Below are 21,924 nucleotides of genomic sequence, written 5' to 3'. Positions count from 1 at the left end.
ACTGTAGAAGCTATCCAGTGAGCTTGAGATTGTCACATGCCTACTAGGCAGAAGTTATGGGTGTACTTGGTGAAATTAGCTCCTGGCACTAAGTTGCACAATTTGATCTCTTGAAACCAAGGTAGGTGACCTAGAGAAGCTGGTTGAAGTGGACTAAGCCTTCAGGGATGAGACAGCAGCTTCTGATTCTCAGGATTTAGAAACCTATCAGGAAAAGCCTCAGTCAGAACGACAAAGAACATTCAAGAGATTTACTTACTTCTCATCATTTGCAAACTTAATTCCACTCGATGTGATGGGATCAAGGAAGAACCAATCAAATCCTGGGAAATATCTATAAATCTGAAAAAAATAAAGTTCACAAGTATGTGAGTGATAAGAGTATTGAAGTTTCTTTAGAAGATTTTGGCTATTTCTGAACAATTAAAAAAATACCAAACCCTAAATTGACTATAGTCACACAGGTAGTCACAATGCAGGTACAGGTGGGAACAGGTAGGAACAGGTAGAACAATGCAGACTGTGGAAGCATTTTTTAAAAATTAAATGTTGTCCTGCAACCACCAGAAGGTGATGGTTTTAAAATCTTCAATTAAATTACTTTTTTAAAAGGTGCAAGCTGTTCTATTACTTAATATTTCTGTGAATGGTTTAGACTGAAAAGTTGGTCATAATATCAACAGCTTGCACACATTAGCTCACTTCTTATCGGGGAGGAGAAGGTGGGGCCAAATTTATTGAGAAGACATATTTACACCCTGCTCTTTGCGCTTGAACAGCTCATTCGTATAATAGAAAAAAGGGAATATCAGTTCCCCATTGGATGCTAATTCAGGAGTTGCTTCAATGAAGAAGTGGGAAGCAAATAGGAAAGCGGACTTCAATTCTTCCTTTCAAGAGAAGGACTGATGCCACCTCATTCCCTGGTGATCATTTCCTGTTGAGGAGTATTTTGATGAGGACAGAAGAGCTGCATCAAGCTAAACAGCCAATATTTTTTTTAAAAAAAAATGGGTCAGAGTAATTGGGGAGGATGAAGGTTTCTTCTCCAATCCTAGCTTTTCAATCTAGTTCTAATATTTGACACACTATGCTAGGAGGACTCTCTTTTTCACTCCTCCCTCGTTAGTGGAAAACACTCACATATTAGAAAGGAAGACTTCAGCAAGCGGCTTACTCTTTCCCCAGCCCACAAGTGAAGCACCAACAATTACTCCTCACAGGGATATTAGTGCAAATGGCACCAGGCGTTCCCAGGATGTATGGCTCTTCATAGGCTCAGCAAGGCCTTCTTTAGAAGATATATATACCTGGAGGGGGTAGCTTACACCCGTTTACATTTCAGAGTAACCTCAAAACAATGATGGTTTATAAGACCCAGTGGCAGGCATGCAAGATGCATTTAGAGCTCCTTGATAGATTATCCCAGCTTTGCGAGACAGTATGAAAAACCGAGAAGTGCAATACCCCATCTTCTGAGTGCTGATGCATATTACCTTTAATTTCTACACTATCTCTTAATAACATCGGAGTCAAAGCTTCAATTTTACTGTACTATTAGGAATGTATTAGGAATGCATTTGCAGAGTGTGCTTCTGACATGGAATTTTTTTGTACCTCTGTGGATTGGCAAAGCTCTTGCAGAAGAAAAAACATTTTCAGAACATGGAAAAGACAATACTCGATTTTCAAGGGCTAGCTAGCTCATGAGCCAACAGACTTCAGGTACGATTAGAATTCTCAAGTGAACAAATACATATGCATTTTTACCAGATGCCAGATCACACATGAAAAGATGAGAAATCCAGCATATAAATCTGTACTTGCCACTGAAAAAGGATGGCTTTTTGCTTCTTCACGTATGTTTGTAAAAGGTGACTCTAATATCAAGGCATCAGGGGGAGTTTCTGAAAAACAAATAACAGAACTTCAGTGCTGTCCATTTAAGACACTAATGAGGGTGACTGGTGATTAGTATTGCTAGGCTAGGGTGTGGGAGACTAGGGTTCAAATTCTGATGCTTACTATGTGACTTTAGGCTAGTCACTAGTCTCACAGGGTGGTTGTTAGAATAAAATGGAGAGGGGGAGACCTTTTTACACCAACTTGAGCTCTTTGGAGGAAAGGTGGAATGTAAATGTAATAAATAAATCTCTGTGCTATGCCCACTGCAAGATATGGAAGCTGCAAAGCAAATGTTTGGTATAATGCACTTAAATGAAAGGGTGTTTGAATGATACAGCAGAATATGAATCCAGAGCCTGAATGAAACATGAGCTGCAATTCAAGAACATGTTCACCTGATCAGAAACGAGACAATATTCTCAATTTCCTCACCCCTCTGCATGAAAGGGCACCTTTTTAAAAGGTCAGCAGACTCAATTGAAATCAAAGGCTTTGAGACTAACAGAAAGTTGTGAAACAGAGCATTTCTACTAATATGTGCCCTAAGCTTTGATGACAACTAGAATCTCTGCAACACGGAATGCCACAGACTAAAATTAAACATAAAATTAAACTAAAAATTAAACATTAAACATGTAGATGTATATATGGCTTAAGCTCTCAGTCCTACTTTTGCTGAAAAGTGACAGGCAGATGCACCAGGACCATATAAATCCTATAGCCTTTAAAAATGATAATAAAAGTTCGCCTGCATCTATTTTAAAACTCCCATAAAGGTTTTTAAAGCTCAAAAAATCATTACTGCTAAACACAATCACAGTAACCCTTTTAATCTATTTTGAAAGACAGCAGGAAGTTGGGATGATATGAAATGGTTTTTGATAACATCACCAAAATATAGCTCTCTTACCTCGCTCACAAAGACGCCTTACAAGATTGGTTGCAACTCTACAAAAATAAAATCTACAATTAAAGATACCAATTACAGAAAATTGTATCATCTTCCTTACAACCCAATCACACCCCTGTTTACTGAAAAGTAAGTCCTACTTTGTCCAGCTGGGTTTACACCCATCTATGCATAAGATTGTAATCTCACTACCAAGTGCTGCTCAGCCTTTTGGAATGCTTACAGGAAAAAACACAAAACCCAGAGCAAGACTATACACCACAACTAAGAGGTGCATCTTTAGTTCTGTGATATCATCAAGATTTTTTCACTGTGAGACACTATGGGTATCCAGTTTGCAGAGTTCACTGGCTGGCTGGCAGTCATAATAATGCAGATTTGAAATGGGAATAAATTGGCACTGTAGACATGCCCCAATAAAAGGAACAAATAAAGAAGAGAGTTTAGGTTGACACATCTCCATTATAATTTCACTGGAGATGCTGCTCCAATAGGTTCCTTATATCGTAGGTTCCTTCTATCTTATTTTCAATTCATATTCTCTTGAATTCCATTATCTACACAATATAATCCATACTATGATTCACTATTTGTTCAAAGAGTAAACACAAAAATCAAACCACAACAATTAATTTTAATTCACTGCTAATCCAACAGAAAGTACTTCAGACTACAATTACTGTATTTAGCATCGAATTGTTGTCTCAAATGCAATGTGTTGTAATAACACAGCCTCATATATTAAACGATTGCTTTGTGCAATCTGGCCTTACCCAGTGCCCAAGGAGTGTCCCCATATATACACTGGATTGTCTCCACTTCTTGCTTTTATCCAGTCAAAAACATGAAGAGCATCATAGGTCATTCCACTCTCTGAGGGAGTGCCTATTGAGTCTCCCCAGCCTACAAAGAGAAAAGCTACTTTATTCCAGGAATCATGTTTCAAGCCAATCAAAATAAAGTGTTCTGGTTTCATGTCTGAATTAAGGCCAAATAAACCCAGAGCACTGCAACTTAAAATGTCAGTTCTTAATTGTCTTTTAACACCCTGGACCTAGCTGAGATACCCACTGAAGAAAAATTGAACTGGCAGAATACCAAAACTAAAGTCCTAGAATCTTTTTACTCAGTCTGGTTCTATTATAGCCTGAAATATTCCGAGGCAAACCCTCCAAGAGTTCAACTGTGGGGGTTGAATAATACTGTAAAATGAATGGTACCAATTCAGACTGGATGTGGGAAATGCCATTTGTGAATAGATGAACTCTCTTCAAACAGAACACTAGATCATCAGAAAGGAAGACTCTGACCCAGCCTTTTGGCTGTTGTCCTGCTTTGCAGTGAGTTTTAACAACGCAAATGTTCAAAAATATGAGCCCCTCCCCCCCAATATTCTGAAGAAGTACAGTCCATTCTACTTTCTTACTCTATCAGACTTGTCATTGCTTTCCAGAGGTTTCCACCTAACACTGCTTAAATGCGCATGGAACTAGTTTGAAAAAGGTAGTATTTTTAAACTTTGCCCTTCTTATCCAAGTCTATCGGCTAGGGAAGGGAGAGGAAACAGAAGAACACCTGCCTGCTGAGAAAGAGTTCAGTCACACCCAGCACTGAATGGCTGCAGGGCAGAGCAGTGAGCTCTATACAGCTTCTCTTCTATCTGCAACAGCTGTCACATTATGTTCTCTAACAAAACCTCATTCCATGTTCCCTCAATAAAAGCCATTAGGACACAGGGCCTTTCAGAGTCACGGGATCATCTCTGTGGAACATCGTTCTCAGCAAGAGTCTAATCTAATCAAGCAGGTCTTTAGGAAACTATGATTATTGGTTGTTTTAGGAAGTGATGAGGTTTTATCTTTAAAGCGACTGAGTGCCACAGGTTCTGTACAAGTAGTGTTTTAGGACTTCTTTTGCATTTTTAAAGTTCTAGTTGCGGTTCTATTGTTTAAAAAGGCAGGGTGAAAATAAATCGAAAGCCTATCTTAAGAGGTGAACCTCACTCTAAGATTAAGCCAAAATATGGCTTGGGGCAAAGGTACAGGCTTCCCAGTCATGGCTGCTTTCCTCCTCAGTCATTCTGTGGCTGTGATGAACTAAGTCATGGTTTGGCGTTGCATGTCATCTGAACCTGGGCTTGTGGTTCCGCTGTCTTCCAACAAATGACAAGCTATAATCAAAGTCTGTGCCATGGTTTACAGCTCACTGTTTGTCTGGAGAGAGCTAAAATATGAGCCATGGTTCACATAACATGCTACACCAAACCATGTCTCAGCACAACACTGCAGAAGAAAAAGCAGGGGAAGTGGTGTGTGGCAGTTTCCAAAGTGCAGGCACTGTCCCACCAAGATATCAGTCTCTTACAAATGCAAAAAGGCTGTTCTGCAGCACCTGTAACAGTGCCAGCTCTACAGATCAAAATTATCAAGTCGGCATATATGAGGCAGGCCAATCTCGCATGTAAACTGGTCCCAAGTTCTTATGGGCTTTAAATGCTAATAGTAACACCCTGGACGTGGCCCAGTTGCAAATCGGCAACCAGTGCAGATCTCTGAGCACAGATGTTATTTGCTTACAAGCAAGTATGCTTCAGCATTCTGCACTAGCGGCAGCTGCTTGATCAAGTGCAAGGGAAGCCCAAACATACAGAGCAGACTGCAGGAATCATTTGGTGAGCGAAGTAAGCAAGGATACAGCCCCTAGAAAAATAATAACATGTCATCTGGATTTTCAAAGAGTTTATAAAATAGACTTTTATTCATCAGTCAATAGGATAGTAGTTACAATTTGTTAGCATGAGTAAAGATGCCAGCTCAGGACAAAAGAGTAAGAATCTCACCTCGATAATCAAACGTGACCACATGGTAACCAAGAGAACTCAAAACCTGTAACAGAAGGCAAACAGTCACAATTAAGATCATGAAGTATTTTAAAAGGACAATAAATTGATACATACTTTCCTGTCAACATAATTCTTCTCCCCAGTACTACATATTTCCATGCAAAAAAATATTTTTTTTTACAAGGGTAGAGAACACGCGCAAACAAAACCATTCCAGAACAGGTTTTACCACTTGAGATTCTGTAAAGCACATAAGCAGCCTGAGGTAGTGTCTAAAGATGCATAGCTAGGAGTTGGTTACTATTATAGCGCTAGGACTTTATGGCTGTTCCTCACAAAAACTATAGAAGATAAAGAGAAACTCCTCTGAAGCAAGCTTAGATAGCTAAGCTATTAACAAAATTGCATATAGTAGTATTCAGGTCATTTGACTAATATTACTGCTTTTCTCACCTTGTAAAGTTCCACACGGTGATCCCCTCCTCTATTAAAAGAATTTGGAAAATCACACATTAGTTTTAAAGCCCCAAGACATATGGTTCTGGTACATTATTTCCCTGATCTTTCAATACAACTAGGAGGACTTTTTTCTTTTAAAGACTAGCTAGTTGAGAATGATTCAGTCAAATGAGCACATTGAAGCTGAATGGAATAGTTAAACGCATGCAAAAACTGCAATCCTATACCCAGTTAACTGAGAATAAGCCCCACTGAATTAAACAAAACATCTCAGTAGAAATGTATAAGATTGTGCTGTAAGGAACTGCAGGTCAAAGGTGAGCTTGCCTTGCCCTGCCCAGTGACATGGCTGGCCCTCACCCAATCTAAACCAAAAGAAACAACAAGTTATCCTCCTTCTCACCCCTTCATTTATCTCTCTCTTACCTAGTCCCTGCATTTCCATGTAAGTAAAGGATCACAGGGTGGCTGGAACCCAAAGCATCCTCATACCACAGTTGGTCCTTGCCTTGAGCATCTTTCCATACAGCTGTGGGAACCGTATGCCTGGAAGGAAATGGGAAATCAGGGGGAAACTGTGACCCTCCCAGGGCGCAAGTCTGGGCAGTATGTACTGAGGTCCTAGGCTGCCCAGAGTTAAAACACAGCTTAAACTTTAACTGTGGTTTTACGTGACATGTTGACCAAGCCAAAACATCTACATACAGGTCAAGTTGAACTAGACATTATACAAGGTGGGGGAATACAAGGTGGGGGAATGAACTAGACATTGGGCTGCAGCAACCCCAGTTTCTTTGTAATGTGTTTTCCTGCCCTCAGTTTCTATGAGAGGTCAGGAAGAATGTGCCTGTTCTTCTAGGACAAGCCTTCCATGGTCAAGTGACCATATATGAACATACATGGTCAGCTCACTGGTCCATCTAGCCCAGTATTTGTCCTTCCCAACTGCACCAACCTGAGATCCAATTTAAACTGGAGATGCTGGGGATGGATCCAAGATTATGCATGTGGGAGGCATGTGCTCTACTACTGAATTTTGACTTCCTATATAAGGAACAACCATCCTACCAGTTTCAACTATAGAAATATTATTGATCATTTATTAATTAGTCCCTTGAATATTTAAAAACAGGTGACTAACTTTTCAGACAAACACCTTACAATTCATACACACATACACAGTAACAACCCTCCCCTCAAGAGCTACTGGAAGCTTTGGCAGCACACCAGCAGCAAAACAAAGTAGTTTTGGGCTGATCCAAATCACAAAAGTTTTAGTGTTGGCAGTTAATAGCATTTCACTATAATGTGGGGCACATTAGTATCTGAAGTCTATAGTTGTATCACTCAGTGAGCAGTTATGGCAGTTCTCACAGAAGGAAAATGAAGAAACCAGACACAGCCAGAAAAAACTCTGGCAGAGAATTTAAAACTGATTGCTGCACGAGATCTTACAACATGGTGATTTACCATAAATCAAATGCACCCACTCATATTAATCATGCACCTCAGGGAAAAAAACCAATGACACCAAAAGTTACTTGAGGTTTATGTTTTTCTCCATGAACGAGGACAATACTTCATTTCAGTTAAAAGATAAATCACCACTGAGATTTGATTAACAATATTTTGGTTGACAAACGTTTCTTGCCATCTAGTTTTGTAATTTTTCGTTTGTTTTTTATTATGGACCAGCACAAAATCAATGAACTAAGTTGCTCTAGGTCTAGGAGCCAACACAGGTACTATTACCAAAAAAAAAAAAAATTAACAGAGGCAAGCTGCTCCAAGGCAATCACCTTTTCACCTTTTTAATTTGTGCCTTGGAGCAATCCCCCATCATGTTGTTTCACTTTCTTAAAAGGTAAAGGTACCCCTGCCCGTACGGGCCAGTCTTGACAGACTCTGGGGTTGTGCGCCCATCTCACTCAAGAGGCCAGGGGCCAGCGCTGTCCGGAGACACTTCCGGGTCACGTGGCCAGCGTGACATCGCTGCTCTGGCGAGCCAGAGCCGCACACGGAAACGCCGTTTACCTTCCCGCTGGTAAGCGGTCCCTATTTATCTACTTGCACCCGGGGGTGCTTTCGAACTGCTAGGTTGGCAGGCGCTGGGACCGAGCAGCGGGAGCGCACCCCGCCGCAGGGATTCGAACCGCCGACCTTTCAATCGGCAAGTCCTAGGCGCTGAGGCTTTAACCCACAGCGCCACCTGCGTCCCTTTTCACTTTCTTAGGTCTTCTCTAAAGCATGACCTTCAACATTACAGAACTAAACTTTCAGCTTTGTATCACCAGTCTTCATTGCATTTTGGTCTAATTGCTCAATTTAGTTTAGCTGCAGCCCAGAGAACAGTGTATCTTTCAAAAGAAAACACTGCATTCCCAGCAGCAAATTAAACACTCCCACACACACAGAAAAAGCAACAATTGCAGGAGTTTGCATGGTATTACTGAAAGCTCTCTCAACAAAGGGATCAAAAGCACAGCCTCTTTACATAGGCTAAAACAGACTCCAGTGGATAATGGGAGTGGCAAAGCTTTCCTTACCAGACTCCAATTGTCACATCTTCTTCTGGTTGTAGGTAGTAGTTACAGGTGTGGTTCAGACCTTGGTCCTGAGGCTTTTTCAAGTCAATGAAGTAGGGTACTCTCACTGAGAAAGAAAATAAATATCAGTTTTACATTCCGTTTACCTACTGCTTGAGACCAAACACCCTTCACCAAAAAATAATTTTAATACAGAACCTCATAATGGTTATTGCACTAAAATTACAATGCATTGGCAATGACATTTTCAAATTTCATGAAAGAAGTGTATTTATTAACTGTAATGGTTTATTGTCAAAACAGATACCAAAGTGGCTGCCCTATCTCCAAGAATCAGAACAGATAATTTAAAAATATTATTTCAAAAATCCTGGAGACCTAAATTTGAAGGGCAGAATGGAGGACAGTTTGAAAGACAGTGCCACTAAGTGACAGTTTTACCATACTGTATACAAAACATTTGAGAAAATTGACAGTGAACTTTCTACTATCAGGCAGGCACAGATTTTAGAATATGATCATCCCAAGCACAACATGGAAGATGTCACTAAAGAGAGCAGGCAGGGAACAATTGCTTTTTCACTAACTGGTACTAGAACATTCACTGCAGATGCTAACAAACAAACAAAATTTCCAGGCAGCATCAAGCTTTTCCTCTATCAGCACTTCATGAGCAAGTAATGAAATACAGGCAGATGCTAACAAACATAGATCTTGGTATTCTTTTCTTTCTTTCTCTTTCTTTCTTTCTATCATTGTATAAAATCTGACACTGGATTTTACTGCTGGGAACAGCAATCGAGAGAAAGTTGCATGTGGCTATGCAAAATGATTGCAGATCCTAATTTTTTATTCTCATATGCATATGATAGGAGAATTATCATGCACACAAGTTGGAAATGCTAGAGCCTAGATGGTGTCTTTTGTATAAAAAACTAGGAACTTGTATATTAAAATGTCCACATGGTTTTAAGACACACAGAGAGAGGGTGGGAGAGAGAGAAAAGCAGGATTCTTACCAAAATTTAGGAAGACAAGCTTTGCCTGAATAGCGGGACAAAGTTTTACTAGAAATGGAATGGCTATGTACACTCCCAACAACCAGATTACTACCTTCCGCAATCGAAACCACATTCCATGTCTCCTGAAAAAGAGGAGGGGAAAATATAATTTCACACTACATTCAAGACACTTGTGAAGCAAGATCTACTCTGCCAGGAATATAGTGGGTACTATCATAGAACTGTAGAGTTGCCACTGAAAGTTCAGGCTACTTCCATGCTCAAATACATAGCTACAGTCATCTGTTTTAAAACATGTATTGTTAACATTAATAGCTTCCCATTTTTCTAAGCACAGCATAGACAGTTCCAGCGTTGAGAATACTTCTATTATTTATACACTGCCATCACTTTACGTGGCCCCTTGAAAAGAGTTGCACAGAGAGTTCTTGACCAGGAAGCTTAAAAATTACGCTGACAGGAGGATGCAGAAGGCAAGAGTAATAAGAGATGAAGTGAGGCGTCTCTTTAAAATGTAGGGGGGAAGCAAGAGAGATTTCCTGATCTGTCAGTGTCATGATTTGCCCTGGTACTGTTACACACAAAGATGCATTGGGGGGAAACAGATATATCTGAGCTGCTTGCCAACTGTCTACAAATGGAGCTTACTCATAAGTGTCAGTCTAATTACATTTGGGAAACTGTTCTGTCTTACTTTGAACTATTCTTAGCATTATTTCAGCAGCATCCAGTTTTACGCACAGAACTAGAAAAGCAAAAACACCCTGTTATTACAATTACAAAAAGAGATAGAAGTCTGGAACAAAGACCTAAGGATATATGGGAATTTCCTCACACAATCTAAGTTGCTAGTTTCCTGGTGTATTTAGAATTTGAACTTAATTCATAAACTGGAATATCCAGGTTTGGGCACGCTAAAGAAAGTTAATTTGGTATTTCTTAACAAGTGAATTTGAAGCTGCGTGTGGTTTTTATTATCACCACTACTAATACAGATAGGAATAAACTAGCATAAGCTAAGGAGGATAACAATAGAAATGTAAAAAAAAAAAAAAAAATCCTTCCAGTAGCACCTTAAAGACCAACTAAGTCAGTTCTTGGTATGAGCTTTCGTGTGCATGCACACGAAAGCTCATACCAAGAACTGACTTAGTTGGTCTTTAAGGTGCTACTGGGAGGAATTTTTTTTGTTTTGACTATGGCAGACCAACACGGCTACCTATCTGTAAATAGAAATGTCAACAGGCACCAATAAATACAATACACAGGCGAATGTACAAGAGTATGCCTACTGGAATTATTTTTAAAACTTTTCTCCTTTGAAGGGTAAGACATCATGCAACATCACAAACATTTCTGGAAACTCCTCGCAGCTTCAAGGGCAAATTTTTTTGCAGGATGGTGGCTACATGAGAAATATATGCCCAAGGCCCTCTTATGCATCCCAAACTAGTTGCATAGTTCTTTAGCTTCAGGAAAAGAAAGCCATGGACAAGAGGTTTAGTCCACATTTTCCCATAGAGGAGTTGACTGCCAAAACACAGATGGATCTAAGAAGTCATGGATCTTCAGAGTCATCCCAAGACTTTAACCAGCAAGTGGGGGGGGGGGGGCTTCTTTCTATATGGCGGCTGCAGTCTAACTTAGTTCATTGAAGCTTCTGTTCTGTGAGCTTGCAAACAGACCTCGTAGCCAGAGGTGTTTAAGGGAGAGGCCCAGAGTACTGTGTCCCAGTGTGCCTAGGACTAAGAGACATGGAGGGTGAGGAAGCTGCTGCAGACCTGCAACATCTGTGCCATGTTTTTCTGCCGGAGAACATGTAACAGTAACACAAGTATTTTAGTATTTTGTAAAATATCAGAAAGGGGAATGTTCAGGCAGGTAGAAAATACACAGAAAAGCATCACCAGAACTGAAGCGCAGGTTTGTTGCTAAAAAGCAGTCTTAAACCCATTTGATATCCTCTAATACAGGTATGCTTGTCCCCCTTATATCACAGGTGGGGAATCTTTTTTCAGCCGAGAGCTGCATTCTCTTCCAGGCAATTGTCAGGAGATGACATGCCAATGCTAGGTGCGGCCAGAGCAACCAATGTAAATTTATCTTTGTACAGTAAGCTCATTTCTGCACACACCCTTTTCTATTGTCCATCCAGGCAATCACAAGCATTGTCCTAGTTCAAGGACATATTCCAGCCGTTCAAGGAGGGTGGCAAAGCAGGGCTGGTGAGGGCCAAGTCCCAAGAATGAGACAGAGAGGCTTGGCGGGTTAACGGTGGCCCCCAGAGCCGAGGTTGCCCATGAGTGCCTTACATGCACCACACATTCTGATTCTACTTCTAACCTATGGCAAGCATGTGGAGGAGCTCAAGAACCATCAGGCCTATAATAAATGACAGGACTGACCAGTTTTGCTCACCTGCAAGGATGGGCAAACCTGACAAAAACTCTTGTTAAATGGTGAACTGATCCCTAGCAGATACCACACAGCTCATTAACTCTAGAGATTCTTGTGGAACCAAGCATTTAAAGAACTAGCATTTTACTAAGTCCAACTCCTACCTGCATGACTTGGGTGGTTTAGTACGTTCCACTCATTGTGGTTTGTATATGAAGTTGCCTATCTGATCCCTGGTGTCATAGCACCAGATGAAAACCTAGATTCTTGATACTTGGGTTGTATGGCAAGTTTATCCTATATGTCTTCTCATCACCGGTACTCAGGATGTGCTTATCTGCGCATATCTCCAGCTCTGCATATTCCCCCCTCCCTCCTCCATATGTTAATCCGGTGTAACCCAACCTCTCCTTAATGTATTCATGATGTAACTGTGATGTATTTTGCACTGTATTCTGGGACATGGAGGGAAGTTTCAAAAGTTCATGTCACCCCTTTCTCGCTGTTCAATCTCGCCTTGAACCTGTTGCGCAATAAACTTGGATCTTCTGCAGCTTGCTCCTATCTCCGGCTGAGCTCATTTTCCTCCGCAGGGACCTGCGGACTTAGTCTGACGAGCTGGGTGGCAGAGCAGCTTCGCACCCAGATTTTACCATAACACCCCCTTCCAAAATTCCTTTATAAAACCCACACCTTCCCCAGCTGCAGTCCATTTACTTTAATTGCAGGTTGGACTACTCATGAGTAAGCAAATGCTCTGGCAGCTGCTTCTTCCCTTCACCCACAGAAACCTTTTTCTGGGCTGCCTCATCTAACTATTGCAAGCAGTAACCATTAATGCAACATATTTACCAAATTATCAGGGCAGTACCTGTTTAAAAATGGATCCAGGACAGATTCAGTATCATTGTTCATCAATAACCAGAACCACCACTATGATGTTGCTGGGTTTTTATTATTATTAATTATTATTATTACTACTACTGGCATGAACAGGGAGTATGACTGAAGTCTCTTTCATAGAACTTCTTTTTAAACAGAAGAGGGCATCAGATCTTAATCAATTTTCCCCTGTGCAACAGTTGGAAAAAGTTTTTAAAACTGGCTTATTTTAGATTTGCCCAAGCTAAATTATTAAGAGCACAGTCATGAGACAAATTCACTTACTGAAAAGTTAGCTTGTTTTTTTTTTAAACAATTGCATTCTATGTAACAATTGGAATAATTCACAAAGGAGGAGAATGGGGAAAAACAGGAAGCGAAACCAGTCACAGTCATATGACTACCAGCGCAGCTTTGTTGCTCAAGCAGTTTGCAGATAAGGGCTCATGCTTCTATTAAGTATTTGCAGACATTTCTGCTTTAGTACAAAACCAGCTAGAAATAGGTTTTCGTTTACAAGCTGCAATCTATAATGTACATGCTATACTTCCCTTATTGTTGCAGCCTGCCGGTTGTAAAAAATACTGACTTAGCAGGATTTGGGGTTATTCTGCAATTACATCTTATGACTCCGTTACCTTTAGTCTCTATAAGCTATATTTTTTGGTCACTTTTTTACTAAGGTAACTCAAAGTAACTTACAATACGTAACACACACATACATTAACACCAGCATAAAAAAATGCAAAGAAAAATCTAAAAGATAATCCTATTTTTAAAAGACAGTATTAAAACATCCCACCCACACAAGGATGCTACAGATAATTAAGAGCCAAGGCACTGGATAAAAATAAATGCTTTTTCCTGATGCCTAAAGCTATGCCATGATGGTGCCAGGTAAGCCTCCTTTGAGAAAGCATTGCACAAGAGAGGAACCACCACAGAAAAGGCATTTTCTTGTGTTGCCACCCTCCAAACCTCTCAAAGGGGCACACAAAGAAGGACCTCAGATGATGACTGCAAGGCCTGGGTCAGTTCATATGGGGAAAGGCAGTCTTTGAGGTATTGGGGTCCTGAACCACATGAGGCTTTATAGGTCAAAATCAGCACATTAAATTGGGCCCAGAAACTAATTGGTAGCCAATGTAGTCAGGCTAGGATTGGTGTTATGTGCTCTGACCATCTTGCCCTGGTGAGTAACCTGCCCACCAAATTCTGCACCAACTGCACTTTGCAAATCGTGTTCGAAGGCATCACCTTATGTAAGTTATTGCAGTAATCCAACCTAAAGGTTACAGAGCATAAACAGAAGTCAGGCTATCCCTATCCAGATAGGGATGTAGCTGGACCACCAGCTAAAACTGATGAAAGGAACACCAAGGCACAGAGAGCACCTGAGCCTCAAGCAACAGGGATGGCTCCAGGAGCACCTCTAAGCTATGTATCTGCTCTTTCAGAACGACTGTAACCCCATCAAGAACAGGGAACTGGAGGGTAGGACCCAAACCAATGGCTTCAAGTTTACAAGAAAGGAGATACTAACTAAACATCAGGAAGAACTTTCTGACCGTAAGAGCTGTTTAACAATGAAACGGGCTCCCTCAGGAAGTTGTAGTCTATCCTTCCTTGGAGGTTTTTAAGCAGAAGCTGGATGGCCATCTGTCATGGATGCTTTAGTTGAGATTCCTGCATGGTAGGGGGGTTGAACTAGATGACCCTCAGGGACCATTCCAACTCTACAGATCTATGGTACCATGAGTCTACCTCCCATCCACCCAGTCTCGGAAACCACCCACTAACAGTGTCTCAGTCTTAGCTGAATTGAGTTTCAGTTTATTGACTCTCATGTAGTCCATAACTGAGGAAATACATTGGTCCCCCACCACACCTGCTGTACATTTTAGAGCAATTAATTCATATAATGTAGATTCTCTCTTGCACACAAACACAGGTGAATTACTCGTCCTAAGAGACTACTGAATGTCAAATCTATTAGGCATTGTTAATAACAAAGTAAATACAGTATACAGATTCTGAATAAACCAGGAGTTCGTACTCACTATTAGTTTACAACACAGCATTTTACCCTTAAACTATGCTTAAAGTCATAGCTCAGCAGTGCAGAGCAAACTCCTTTGTATACAGACTCTCACTTGCTTTTCCTGTTAAGTGTTTCCATATTGCGAGAACTGCTGCCAGAGAGAATAAATACATAGTGTTACGGAATGGAAGTCAGTATAAATCAACTTTATATGTATATATTCAGATCAGGCAGAATTTTAAATAGCGTGTTAAGCACATGCTCTGCAGCATCACAACTACACACACAAACATACACTATTTCTATTCAATTATTATTTGTTTCTTTTCTGAGGGCACAACCCAAATGGTGGCAAAAAGATTTCTCACTACTGAGATGAGAACTGCCTAACCTAAGCCAGCCATCACCATCACCCTGATCTCTCACAATCTTCTACTGGCTCCATGAAGTAATAAAGAGGTGAGACAAGAACCAGAGCGCCATAGGCAATTATATAAAAGGACCTGGTTGTGTATTCATATTAATTTCTATTTGTCATTGGACTCTAGCCCGAGATGAACCAGACTGTCTGTTGTACACCTCCCTCTGACCCCAGTTTCCAGGTTACTGAGTCCTAGACTTTGACTGACTCATCCTACAGCTTCATCAACTATCATTACCTTCTAGTATTTAACACCCACTCCCAATTACAATTTGAATCTTATTTCATGGCTAATAATCAACCTTTTGTCTTGTGACTCAGACCTAAACCTTGGTCTTGTGCCAGACAGATAAGCCATCTCTTATAGATCAGCAGTCAGGCATGCCAATCTGCCAAAACCACAGAGAACGTAAGACCTAAAGGACACCTTTAGGGCAAACCAGCCTGTAACACATACTAGTCCACAAACACCTATATTAGTCAGTATGACCTAAAAGAGAAAGGGTGCCAGCCATTTTAACAGTTCTCTGCCTAAGCTTTGGCCCCAGAGGAACCTAAGAATTGGCTCCAAGCAATGGGGGGGGACCCATGGGGTGAGCTCCTGTTGCTCGGTCCCAGCTCCTGCCAATCTAGCAGTTCGAAAGCATGTCAAAGTGCAAGTAGATAAATAGGTACCACTCCTGCGGGAAGGTAAATGGTGTTTTCGTGCGCTGTTCTGGTTCACCAGAAACGGCTTAGTCATGCTGGCCACATGACCTGGAAGCTGTACGCCAGCTCCCTGGGCCAATAAAGCAAGATGAGCACCGCAACCCCAGAGTCATCCGTGGCTGGATCTAATGGTCAGGGGTCTCTTTACCTTTACACATTACCAAAATGCATCTGAGATGCCAAAGTGGGCTTTGATGAAGAACAGCTGACTCCCCCATTACCACTTTCTGGCCCAAACAGGGTATGCACCCTTAAAATCCAATTTCCGACCCCAAAGATCCCTTTGGGGAATGTAGTTGGCCCACTTTTGCTGCTAAAAGATCATAAGTGAAGGAGGAATTGGGCCCCTGTGCTTTTTGTGCATCTGTTACTGATGATTAGCTCAGTATCATCTGCCTAACTGGAAGTGGCTCTCTGGGGTCTCAGATAAGTGTTTCCATCAGCCTTGATACTAGGGATTGAACCTGCAAACTCCTGCATGCAAAGCATGCTGCCCTGCAAGACACCTATTGTCTCTGTTCCAAACAACTATTGCTTTAGCTATTTAAAGCCCTTTGCACAAACACTGAATAATTACTCCCAATGGTGGTAGCAACTATGACACTTTGGGGATGGAGAAACAGAGACTGTAGGGAATAGTTTAAGATTTATTTTTCCTTTTGGCTCATCTTCAGCAGCCAAAGGACTTTGTTGTCTCGTCTTTGTGTGCCCACAAGTCAAAACAGTGCAAAATGAAGACTTAGCATCTATATTTTCTTAATTGCATGTAAACCATGTAGAAATAATAAAACAAAGTAACGTTTGGGCATTTCTTAACTGCATGTAAACAAAAATATTAGTGTTATTGCTACAGACAACAATTTACAGAACAACATAAGCAAAAAGTAGGGCCTCTCAAGGAACTCCCAAGGGAAAAACAGAGGAGAATGAGAGGCCAGGGTAGTAAAACATAAATAGATGTAGATGAAGTTAGACATACTTGGGTTTCATTGGGGGGGGGGAGAAATAAGGGTTATGAAAAGGCTTTGCAGATAAAGGTAAATTTCAAAGGAGGATTTGAAAGAATTTATGACTAAGACAGACTGAACCATTTTAGAAAGTAGGAGATGGAGATTGGATTGCAGAGGATAGGAGCGCAATGGCCCTCTCATTTGCCTAGCTAGGAATGCTCATGAAGTTCCCTTGGCAATCAGTATCTTAACTGCAACAATATCATTTAAAAGCTTGATTTTTTTTAGGATGATGATGATGATAATGTCCTATAAGTAACACAGAGATTTTGGAGGGAAAAAACCCACTTCCAGACACAGTACACAACATGTTCATGTGTGGTCAAGAAACGTAGTAAAAAAAGGAACACTCAGAATACAAAACGCTATTAACAAAGCCTGCCAATACATAGAAACAAAGAAGTATTGAAAAACAGATATATACACACCCTCACAGTGTCAGTTGGGGGGAAAAAACTCCATCTATATCATAGAAACAAGTTTTATTTTGACCCCCTAAAGTAATAAAATAAATAGGGCTTACTGTAACCTCATCTCAAGCATATCAAATTTGCTTCCTTTATTTCACTCTGAACTATAAAGCTGATCAAGCTGTATTGCCAGCTACATGAACACGTTAACAGTATATTTTTGAAGGACAAAGTAAACAAAAGACATGACCAAAAACAAGCTACATACATAACTGATGCATCTACATGATACAAAGGACCTTGTAGAATGTAATTTACTGATTTCATAGTAAGAATCCAGTCTTCATGACTGGGAAATTAAAAATGTGACAGAAAAACATACTAAAGGATATGAAGGCAACTGAAACAATTAAAAGTCCATGGTTTTTGTAGCTAATGATTTAAGAGCCTGCTGATTTTTCAAAAGGCTGGCTCAAGTTTCTCATATGAGGAAAATATCTAAATAAAATATTGTAAGAAGCAACACCTCTGCCAATTGTAGTTTGTCATCATCAAGTTGATAAGATTTTTGTAAACTGCAGAAGTTAGCTACAAGTAATGCATACAAAGCTGTGCCCTACATAGTATATTATTCCAGATATGGTCCTCAGTACCAAACATATTTTCCTCCTCTCCTACATTACAGCAAGGGGAGGGGGGACACAGAGAAATAGTCCTCACAGAAGCACAGGAAAGCCCAAGTTTCTTAGAAAAATATGCAGTTAACAAGTAGGCTACGAAGAGGAGGTGGAAAGGCTTGAGGGCAAACAGCAGCAGCATATTGAAGGACTTTTATATCTTGTAAAAATCAAGTTTCAAATACTGTGCCAGATCATTACTGTGGTTGATTTCAAAGTCATTCATTCAGTAATCCTAACACTACGCATGCATTTGTTTATACATTTGTTTTTCCAGAAGCAGGTTCAGCTATGATATGAGTACTGGACTTCTTAAGAAAGTTTTCCACTATAGATTGCATGAAAAAGATCACATATGTATTTTTTTTAATGCCCTCTGTACTTCACTGTCAGACAATGAAAAAGTACACACAAGTAAGCTATAGAAGGCTAAGTACAGAGACAATTCAAGCTACTTAATGGCTGTGTCTACACAAAGCTAAATAATGGTTTTGCGTTCAGAGAACAAGCTTCAATGAGTCTTGGGACAGTACTCTCTTCTCCTCCTCCAGTATGGTTTCAAGATCAGAAGCTTCTGCTTCCTTTTTAGATTAGCCAGCAGTTCAGTGTGTTGCCCAAACCCTGAATGGTGGCTAATTTTAACTATGGCAGGTTAAAATATGCAAGCTTCATAAATTACAGTTTGGCGCTAGCTTTTTGAACCAGTTTATTCGGGTTCAAATAACACAGAGGTTGTAGGATGTCATCCTCATAGATACACCAGAGGAAGAGGAAAGAGCAAACAAGTCTAAGGCTCTTTGTGGCTTTTTCTCGTAACACTAAACTATGGTTTAGCATTACATCCAAACCACCCCATTATTTATACTGATGCCAAACTCTGATCAGTGTCAGACTGAGATAATGAGACTCAAAAGTAAGATAGTTTAACAAGGTTGATTGGCAAATAAGGTATAGAAAGCTCAATGGTACAAAGGGAATGTAAAATAACCAAAACAATTTACATCTCCAGTAGAAAACTCTCTCAAGACTTTAATGATTTACCGAAGCATGTGAAGCACATGCTTCACAAACATTTTAAAGCCCAGATTCCATTTCCTGTTAAAGTTCCACAGAAAGCATCTCTGAAAGAGAATTCTGACACTGCTTTTAAGAGTAGACATTGGTGGACTAATGGATTGACTCTGATAAAGCAATTTATATATATCTAGATTTTAAAAATGGTTGAACCTCCACTCATTTTAAAGAATACTATCTTATTGCACAGGGAAAGCTCCAAGATGTCTTCCATGGACTAAGTGAGGCAAAACTATATTCACTTTTCAGGATTACACATAAGCCTGTGCACCAATTTATAGAAGCAGGAAAGGTTCACCAAACAATTTCAAAATCAAGTTGAAATAAACTGGTCTCAAAATTAAAAATCCAGAAAGGAATAACTTTGGGGGAATATTTAAATCTTGTTTTTATTTAGCAAAGGTAATATTATAAATATTTTAAATAAATGAAATATTTATGGTGTTTCTGCTTTAAGTACTCATTGTTAACAATGCCTGAACTCAAAGAGGAATTGAAACAGAAAATTTACAACAGCATAATGAATTACATTCATACCAGAAGCAAAGAAACCTTAGGACAACTTGATAAACGTAAAAGAAGCCTGAGAGAATTGTCCTGAAACAGCCCTGAAATTGTCAGTTATTAAAGGCACTTTTAACCCATGCTTCATCAAAAATGATGAAAGGGTAAGAACATTCACAAGACCAATTTAAAATAATAAAAACTACAAATTAAAATAATAAAAACTACAAATCAACACAACCACAAGAAATGCTAAAAATACAAAATTAAAGCTTAACCTGTCCATCCAACACACACTCTAATGACCTACAAATGCAAACATGAGACTCTTTAGTAGGTAGAAAAATGCTAAATGTGTTGGCACCAGGAATTATTTTACTGGAAAGACACTCCACAATCAGGGTACCAACAGATTAGGCCCTTCTGTGCATCACCACATATTTTGCACCTGCCACTGGTGGAGCCCAGAAAAACGACTCCTCTACAGATTATGACTCTTTTGTACATGTATGAAGTTTATAATCCTATGTGACTGAGAAGTAGGTTCTGTTGAACTCAGTGCTGCTTACTTGCAAGTAAACATGCAGTGGATTGCACCCTATGTTCTTCAAGTGCTTATTGAGTGATAATTTCATTTGCTGAGAAGTGATCTTTGTGAGAGAAATTCTTGGATTTCCCCACACACATTTATTTGATAGAGATCAATTGTGATCAAGTGATGGATCTGACATGCAGGCACCCAGGCTCATTCCTTGCTAAACTCTGAAGTTTGCTACATGGCCTGACCAATCCTTAGACTAACCTTGTTCACAGGTTGCTGTGAGAATTAAAAACAAAGATAATCACCACCAAGTTCTAGAGCACTTATAAATTGCAGTGTGTATAAATTGCAGGGAAGAGGTGGTCAAAAACTGATGACAGTGTAGAGAGGACTAGTCAGCTAGCTGCAGAGGAAAAGATGAAATGAGAAAACATTTGCTAATATGATGCTGAACAGGGGCTTTGGCTTTGTACACATGAGCAACATAAAACATAGCTAGATCATTATTTTTCTCAATCCAGATCAAAGCTGGTTTGGGGGGAAATAACTCAAAACCTAGTTTTACATAACAAACACATTAGCCACAAGGATTGTGGTTAATGTGTGTACACCGCTTCCCAAACAGCAGTGGGAGTGTGTGGGATGCAGAATAAACAGGATTGTGGAGACAGCTATATTATTATTTAACTACAACTACTCCCATGCTTCGGGTTTGTGAGGCAACATCTTCAAACTAATGTACACTCTGGTGGTGCCAGAGATTCCGGTGAGGATTTAAACTAAAATAGGGCATGCTCAGAGGACACCTTACATTTTATATTTGAGATTTAATTAATCTTTTCTACTTTAAATCTACCGTCAGAGATTATTGATTAATGGTTACTTGAAATTTGAAGGCTTGGAAAGTCAGTGATCACAGCTGTGAATTCACCATGCCTAATTACTTGCAGCAAGTCCCAGCAACCACAATAAGGTAAAGGTAAAGGGACCCCTGACCATTAGGTCCAGTCGCGGACGTCCCTGGGATTGCAGCGCTCATCTCGCTTTATTGGCCGAGGGAGCCGGCGTACAGGTTCCGGATCATGTGGCCAGCATGACTAAGCCGCTTCTGGAGAACCAGAGCAGCGCATGGAAATGCCGTTTACCTTCCAGCAGGAGCGGTACCTATTTATCTACTAGCACTTGTCTGATTGGCAAGCCCTAGTCCCTTGTCCCTCCTTACCACAATAAGACTGTCTACCAAATAAACATGCATGGGATTAATATGAAGGTCTCATAGTGTGCTGACCTCCAGCACCTCCACCCCTTTAATAAAGGTGACAAAGAGGAGAAGCACAGATTATATAAACAGTGGTACCTTGGGTTAAGAACTTAGGGGTTTGGATTTGATATCCAAACTTTGGATATCAAAGTTTGAACGAACTTAATTCGTTCCGGAGGTCCATTCTTAACCTGAAACTGTTCTTAACCTGAAGCACCACTTTAGCTAATGGGGCCTCCCGCTGCTGCCGCACCGCCAGAGCACAATTTCTGTTCTCATCCTGAAGCAAAGTTCTTAACCCGAGGTAATATTTC

The 21,924-nt window shown here is 40.2% G+C and overlaps 1 protein-coding gene across 2 annotated transcripts in view; it reads right to left on the bottom strand.

Moving 5' to 3' along the window:
* Positions 1 to 21,924, bottom strand: part of ABHD12 (abhydrolase domain containing 12, lysophospholipase) — a 30,631-nt gene that overhangs the window by 7,019 nt on the left and 1,688 nt on the right. For both annotated transcript variants that reach the window (XM_083733654.1, XM_083733655.1), the window contains exons 2-10: positions 9,682 to 9,806; positions 8,663 to 8,768; positions 6,543 to 6,662; positions 6,111 to 6,141; positions 5,655 to 5,700; positions 3,589 to 3,718; positions 2,816 to 2,853; positions 1,828 to 1,907; positions 260 to 342 (exon numbers count right to left, since the gene is read on the bottom strand). In XM_083733654.1, the coding sequence (XP_083589780.1) occupies positions 260 to 342; positions 1,828 to 1,907; positions 2,816 to 2,853; positions 3,589 to 3,718; positions 5,655 to 5,700; positions 6,111 to 6,141; positions 6,543 to 6,662; positions 8,663 to 8,768; positions 9,682 to 9,806 (759 nt within the window). The remainder of the gene's footprint in view (positions 1 to 259; positions 343 to 1,827; positions 1,908 to 2,815; positions 2,854 to 3,588; positions 3,719 to 5,654; positions 5,701 to 6,110; positions 6,142 to 6,542; positions 6,663 to 8,662; positions 8,769 to 9,681; positions 9,807 to 21,924) is intronic.

The sequence above is a fragment of the Podarcis gaigeae genome, assembly GCF_964106915.1.
Source record: "Podarcis gaigeae genome assembly, chromosome: 3".
Taxonomy (NCBI): domain Eukaryota; kingdom Metazoa; phylum Chordata; class Lepidosauria; order Squamata; family Lacertidae; genus Podarcis; species Podarcis gaigeae.
Note: the sequence above shows the minus strand (reverse complement) of the source record. Positions and strands in the feature narration are given on the sequence as shown.